General features: G+C 36.9%; 2 protein-coding genes across 2 annotated transcripts in view; one reads left to right on the forward strand and one right to left on the reverse strand.

Annotated features, from left to right (window-relative positions):
* Window positions 1–7: 7 nt before the first annotated feature.
* Window positions 8–2025, reverse strand: LOC148721639 (uncharacterized). The gene is made up of 3 exons (XM_088735161.1): window positions 1869–2025; window positions 1608–1725; window positions 8–971 (listed from the first exon to the last, which is right to left on the reverse strand). Exons 1-3 carry the CDS (start codon window positions 1991–1993, stop codon window positions 930–932), a joined length of 285 nt encoding a protein of 94 aa, XP_088591287.1. The 5' UTR covers window positions 1994–2025; the 3' UTR covers window positions 8–929.
* A 42-nt stretch (window positions 2026–2067) lies between these two features.
* The window catches only part of LOC111333565 (tuberin), a 37555-nt gene continuing 32817 nt past the window's right edge, over window positions 2068–6805 (forward strand). The window contains exons 1-8 of the mRNA XM_088735157.1: window positions 2068–2290; window positions 2528–2614; window positions 3012–3122; window positions 3856–3935; window positions 4486–4550; window positions 4987–5032; window positions 5865–5951; window positions 6408–6456. Coding sequence (XP_088591283.1) covers window positions 2150–2290; window positions 2528–2614; window positions 3012–3122; window positions 3856–3935; window positions 4486–4550; window positions 4987–5032; window positions 5865–5951; window positions 6408–6456 — 666 coding nt within the window. The 5' untranslated portion in view covers window positions 2068–2149. The remainder of the gene's footprint in view (window positions 2291–2527; window positions 2615–3011; window positions 3123–3855; window positions 3936–4485; window positions 4551–4986; window positions 5033–5864; window positions 5952–6407; window positions 6457–6805) is intronic.

Below are 6805 nucleotides of genomic sequence, written 5' to 3' on the forward strand. Positions count from 1 at the left end.
TTTTTCAAGTAATACTAGCCTGTTCCAAGCATTCAGTCTGTAATATGAAGAGCAATAGTAAAATAATGGTGTGTGGTAGTGGCTGAGCAAAGAAACCAGACAAGTTTTGGTTGTATGTGACCCCACCCAGACCTTCTTTTTTGCTCAGCTGCTACTGATGCACTGTGCATTTCTTTTCCTACGTTTTACTACCCTAATTCCTGGGACAGGCTATAGTGATACAAGGTTAAGCTAAAATAAAATGAATGACCCAAATTTTTCAACATAATTATATGTACAATAAATTTATCAAAAAATAGACTGAGAGGTTCAATTCAGAAGTTAACCCTTCTCACCCTAAGAGTGACCAGCATCTAATTTCTCCTTACAATATCACCCCTGAATCACATATTAAGGTCAGGAGAATAAAGGAAATGATCACCAACTAAACAAACTCTTGATTGTTAAATAAATTCTCCTTAACAGCATCTTGGGAAATGTATAGAGAACAGTATGGAGAATATGCATACTGATGTTAGGATGTGAAAGGGCAAGTGTCTCGCTAAAATTTCATCAGATTTCAGTCATAAGTCTTAATACTGTTAAACTACTGGTGGATTGTGTGTGATGATTGATTCAGATTGATAATGATGCATTTATTTATAGGGCAAGCTCCATATCAATATGCTCTTGTGCATTGTCGAACTTTTTTAACAAACAAAATTAATTAAAGAAGAATTTAGTCAATATTTTGAACCCTTCTTTCTAACAACCAAGAAAGAAGTCTTGTGAAACAAAAGTAATGGCAAGTTGGTGCTCAAGATGGATGGGATGTGGAAAGCTGGTCATTGTTGATCTGGATTCTGTATGGTCAATGTAATTTTATAAATAACTATTTTTTTAAATTCCATTTGGTAGTTAACTATAAATGGTATTGTATGTTCCTTTTTTCAATCATCCAAGTACACTCCATATTCCTTTCTTAGCCTGATCTGCAAAGGAAAATGGAATTCAAAAATTTCCAAATCAATCAGTAAGTGAATGAGCAATTAATCTGAAGAAAGGGGATTGCACTGACAGTGTTTAGGCTGCAGTTAAGGCTAAGTTTCCATGTCAAGAAAATGGTTACTTCAAGGAGGATTCACCATTCAAACCTCCATCCAGTGAAATCTTTGCCTCAAATGCCAATGCAACATGTCCAAAATTTCATTACCTGTCAGAATGATATTTGTCCATTCCATTTTCAATCTGCATGCCCCCCTCAATCCCCCCCCCCCTCCCCCGTTATTGAAGGCCTGGTATTTCTGAGGGGAAGGAGGGAATCTCAATATGATATTTACCGTGAGGGTCAGCCTATATAACACAAGGGCCAAGGAATAAAATTTCTGAGGGGGGGGAGGAATGGGAACATAAAATTCTAAGGGGGATAGTACTGTTGTGCAGACTATCTTAAAGTTTCCATTGGGGTATGAAGTACTTTGGTTAGAAATTCCTACGAGCGTATCAGAAGGGGATTCAGAAATTTCTCTTCCGAAGAGGTATCACAGGAAAGCCTTCAATAGGAGGGGGGTATGGCTTGAAAACAGAATGCTCATTTGTTAGAATTGATGTGGTAACGGTGAACTTACAGTTGCTTTACGGTAACAATTCCAGTATTCTCTTTGTTTTGCACTACACGCGCTAAACCAGCTTTGCTTCATGCACCTATGAACGGCTTTATTCTCTTCTGCACAAGCTTCCATAGCCCTAGAAGTACACGAATAAAGAAATCGCATGAAAAATCTTGATCAAACTGTGGTGTCGATCGAGGTCAAAACTAATATAATGTTGTTAGCTTTTTCATCCATTATTTCAAACACTACGACACAGATTCCCCTTAAATCACTTACATAGCTTTGACCACATATCGAATTAAATCCTTGTCACTTTTTGGCTCCACACCTGAATTTAACCGGCCTCTAACAAAAACATTTTTGGAGAAAGCATTGTCCAGTTTCTCCATTAGCTCGTCCATGTTTGATCAATATTCATCCCCTGTACTCCCTAGACAGTTTTGAGCTTAGTAACCTCTCTTCTCTCACCTGAGTATTCAAAATGGCGGCTGAAATGGCTAAGACGAACCAAGACCTCTCTCGATAGATTTTAGCTCCAGTTGTGCCTTGTAACGAAAATGTCTCGACAAAATGCCAGCGAAGGTTTCCGTCAGAAGGTGAAGCAGTTCTTTGGCGTGAGAAAAGGCCATGCCATCCCAAGTAGCGTTTATGAAGGTCCAAAAGCTGACGATCAAGTCTTCCACCAAGAATTGCTGCAGGTACACTTACCCTTACCCCAGTGAAACCTAGCATTTGATAAGTTTATAAATATTTGCTAATAAACTTTATAGACGAGCTGAGCTGAAGTAAACAGGTACACTGTATTCTCTATTTTGCTCATCATATTTAAATAATTATGCAGGAGGTAAAGATATTTGTGCGAATCTGAAATAAAATTATTTTAAAATGTTGCTTGACACCTCGGATGTGTTTAACTTATTGTTGCACTGTTGTAGGATATTGGCAAGAACAGTCCTTTATCAAACCGTATGAAGTATTTAAGGGATCTGTGTGACTTTCTGATCAATAAACGGGTGGAAGATGTAAGTATGATGCTTAGCATCGAGTTGGAAAATTGTACAATTTAGATATTCTTTGCCACTTAAATGTTCCCTCACTTTCCCAGTATCGCCTCTGCTCTTCTTGCCCCTGACACATCATGGTGTTTGCCGGACTATGTCCACTAACCCTTTACACTGGTACCCTGACATCTGTATGCATTAAATCTCCACACTGTTCTCTATACATTTCCTAAGGTGCTGACAAGGAGAATTTTTTTGACAATCAAGAGCTTCTTAAGTTGGTCATAGTTTTCTTTATTCTCACGACCTTTATGTTTGATTCAGGGGTGATATTGTAAGGAGAAATTAGATGCTAGTCACTCTTAACTAGAGTCAAAGGGTCAATGAATGCAGACTCAGTAGTGTACTTGGTTTGCAGCATGCTATTGAAGCAGCTTGGGATGCAGTCAAGGACCTTCTCAATCCAAGCAACCCTATGGAGGCAAGACATCTGACTCTTCAGTTTCTCACGGTGATGATATCTGGACAGGTACATGTCTTGATGGTTTCTTTGCAACAGATTCTTTTTATTCCAGGAGAAAGAGAGAAATATAGGGGTCTGTTACTTAGTTCAGTTCAGTGTATGAATTTTGCTGCATGTACACGCATTATGCATTAAAAGAAAAAATATTTCACTACAAAAGAGTAACAAGGCAAAATATATGTAGCTTATGGATTAGCCAATAAGGGTTCTATTAAACAGCATTGTTACTTTTAACCTGGCCTTTACACCCTAACATCACTATATGCGGCATATTCTCCATACTATTCTCTCTACATTTCACAAAATGCTGATAACAATGAGAATTTGTTTAACAATCAGTAGCTTTGTTGGTTGGTGATCATTTTCTTTATTCTCGTGACCTGAATGTTTGATTTAGGGATGATATTGTAAGGAGAAATTAAATGTAGCATATAATTAGTCACTCTCAGGGGTTCAAGGATTAATAGATCATTCCAAATTTGAATAATTAATTCTTGATTCTGTACGTAATTGGCAGGACTGCTCATATAAGAAAATAGCCATTAACTAGAAGTATAAAAGAGTAGAAAAAGGATGGAAAAGAAGTAATTTTCCTCCTTCTGAAACAGAACAGTGGACATGTTTATGATCACTTTAGGAAGTTATAGATTATTGTAATCACAACTGCAGTTATCTTTTTGATGTACACATTAAAATAGTAACTGAATTTAGATTGATTATTTTTTTCCTTTTTTTGCAGTTCGGCAGAATTGGTATTTTAAGGGCTCATTTCTTCTCCGTAGTGGTGAATCACAAGATTCCTGAGGATATCACACCCAGGTTTAAGCTATCGTGCTTACATTAAAAATCTTAGTTATAATCATTATAATCTTGATGTACTGCTATTTGATCAATACAATAATTTTTTTGCTGTTATTGTTGCCTACAAAGTAACAATTATTTAAAATAACTCAGTCTAAATTATCAGACCATTAAAACATAATAAGTAATGTTACATTCATTTGTTGGTAATAAAAAAATTAATGTGCACTTGAACTATTTTTTGCTATCGGAGAGATGAAAATAGAATGTCAAGAATGTAAATTTATTCAAATTATCAGAAATTACATTAATTATAATAATTATTTATGATTATGATCTCTTTATAATAATCAGCTAGCAATATTAATCCTGGCCCATTAATAGCTACAGCCTGAGAATGAGGTGGTTCCCTTGTGGTGCATTTAGGACTGTTTGTGAACTAAATATTAATCATGGCCCAATAATGGCTGCAGCTTAAGGATAAGGTGGTTCCCTCATGGTTTATTTAGGACTGGTATTGAGCAAAAAGTTGTTAAATTTGACCATGTAAATTATTTGAAATTACTAGGTTGGAATTACTACAAGCATTGAGTGATAATGGAAAAGATATTTCATACTTTGAGGAAAGGACTGGTAGGGAACAAATTTAAATTATTTGACTTTTAGAAGTTAAACATGTAATATGCACAATGGAGACAGCAGTGTCCAAAGTTTTCTGTGATTGCTGGTTTTGCATCACTGTAGAAACTCCGCACCTTGCTCAGGTTAGTTTCACTGTCCTTGGAATCACTCAATTCTCCTCTCCTTTGAAAATATTTCAGGCTCTCAAGTTAGCCTGACCATACAGCTGACTTAATTACACTGCTGTCAGCAGCCTAATGGAAAAAGTTAGTGAAACCCCTGTATTGATAAATGTTTTAAGATGTGATGTGTACAGTGCAATTTTAAATGCGGTTGATCGGATTCTATGGGTGATCCTACAGTATGGGTGATACAGTCATTTTATTTGCCAAAACCACTTCACAACTTCATTTAAATCTTTAAAGTATTCTTTCTTGATTTTTGAAAGGTCCTTTTCTGTTATCTTGGATGCCAGAAGTGATGCAAAATGGCAGGTCAGTATTTAACATTTACCTTCAGTTGATACTGCAAGGGTCTCTTAATTAGTTTGTAAGAAAAGGAGTTGTCTTGTAATCATTATTCAATGTTGCATATAAATTACTGTTTGTACCAACTCTAGTAAAAGCAAAGAAATTATTGGCAGGTTTTGAATATTTTCCATTAACTCTGAATATAGTGAACCCCACTAATTCAAACTCACAAGAGAAACCAAAACATTTTTGGAGTTAGCAAGGATTCAAGTAAGCTGATAGTAAATGACTGAAAAAAATGGTTCAGGGGTTAGGGGTGGGGGTTTGAGCTAACCAAGTTTGAGTTAGCAAGGTTCTACTTTTAAATTTTCACCACACTGTGTCAACTAACATTAAACTCCAGTTTTCCATTTCCTGTGAGTAAAAGAGCTTGCACACCATCACAATCTCTGCCAAAGTTGTAACTTGTGTTTTAAGCAGGTCTTCCCTGTATGAAATGTTCTTAGAAAAAGTTTCACATAAGGTGACAACCCCTGATTTTACAGGTCTGATATGTTGTTTCAAGGGCGTAGCCAGGGGGGGGGTTGTGGGGTGCCCACGACCTTTGAGCAAACAACCTACAATATTCAGGTGGTGAAAATGCCATGACAATATCTTAGCCTGCCCATTATACTGTCATTGCTCATCCCAAAACATGCACGGCATGGAGGTCGACATGACAATCTGGTGAGTAGCCTCTGTGACCCCTCCTTTGAAAACTCCTGACCACACCCCTGTGTTTGTTTGTCGTATCTTATTGATAGCAGTTTTAACTCGTGGTCTTTTAATGAATTCTGTTTTTCCATCATGCCAACAGAATGAATGTTTTCATGCCTCTTCTTATCAATGTAATTCACTACAACTCAAGTTTTCTTGATGAGGACATTGTTTCTGGCATTGTCAGGTAATCTGAAGGATATGTTTTGAATAAATAATTTAAATCACTGAAAACATGTAAATCTCCTTTAATGAAAAAACCTGGTTTTCATTGAGTCCAGCAATATTTAAAGCTAGCATGCACTCATTATTAGCACTTTGGCACAAATATTTTTTCAGCAGCACACACCAGCAGGAGGTCTGCAGGGGCCTAGCCCTGAGTATTCATTCCACACCCCCCCTCCCCCCCCCCCCTTGGCAAACTTCTTCCAGATGCATCTCAAAATTAATCTTCTTTAGTGGAAGCAAGATATGTCTAGCAGCACTAGCATTCAGGGCCTGCTTGCAGACTACCATTTACCAAATTCTTTTTGGGTCTTAAGTACTAATTAACACAACTGAATTAAGGAAGCAAAACTGTGACCATAGTGACACTGTTAGTAATGATGCTTATTTCACAATTTTGTAATTTGTTTCCTTCCAGGGAAACCTGTCATCTGTCAAGAACAACTAAAGAGGAAGGAGAAGTTGAGGTTATCATCAGTAATTTTGTTTCATCAAAATTCGCTATTATGCTTATACAGTAATATCAAGTACCTTGCTTTGATACAAGGGTTGGGAAATGGTAAATTTGAGTCTCAAGAGACATCAAGACCCCTCAATTGAAAATCTGAGATGGTGTATAACCAAAAAAGGGCTCACACTCAAAACCTCAGCATTAGAAACCATTTATGTTGGCCAATGTGCAATTTATATCAACTCAGCTGATTGAACCAAATTATTATATAATACCCCCACCAATATAGCCTCCTTCACAGACATTCTTTGGGCTCGTCACACGATCTTCCTCTCCCACGAACATCTGCTGAAACGAATGGGTTG

This window comes from Stylophora pistillata, chromosome 10 (genome assembly GCF_964205215.1).
Source record: "Stylophora pistillata chromosome 10, jaStyPist1.2, whole genome shotgun sequence".
Lineage (NCBI taxonomy): Eukaryota > Metazoa > Cnidaria > Anthozoa > Scleractinia > Pocilloporidae > Stylophora > Stylophora pistillata.

What these genes read in the sequence shown, in the direction of transcription:
- LOC148721639 (XM_088735161.1), bottom strand. Translation starts at nt 1,993, where the DNA reads ATGGACGAGCTAATGGAGAAACTGGACAATGCTTTCTCCAAAAATGTT. An exon ending in CGATATGTGGTCAAAGCTAT is followed by an intron (nt 1,726 to 1,868) that starts GTAAGTGATTTA and finishes GTGTACTTCTAG; the next exon opens with GGCTATGGAAGCTTGTGCAG. An exon ending in ATTGTTACCGTAAAGCAACT is followed by an intron (nt 972 to 1,607) that starts GTAAGTTCACCG and finishes TTTCCTTTGCAG; the next exon opens with ATCAGGCTAAGAAAGGAATA.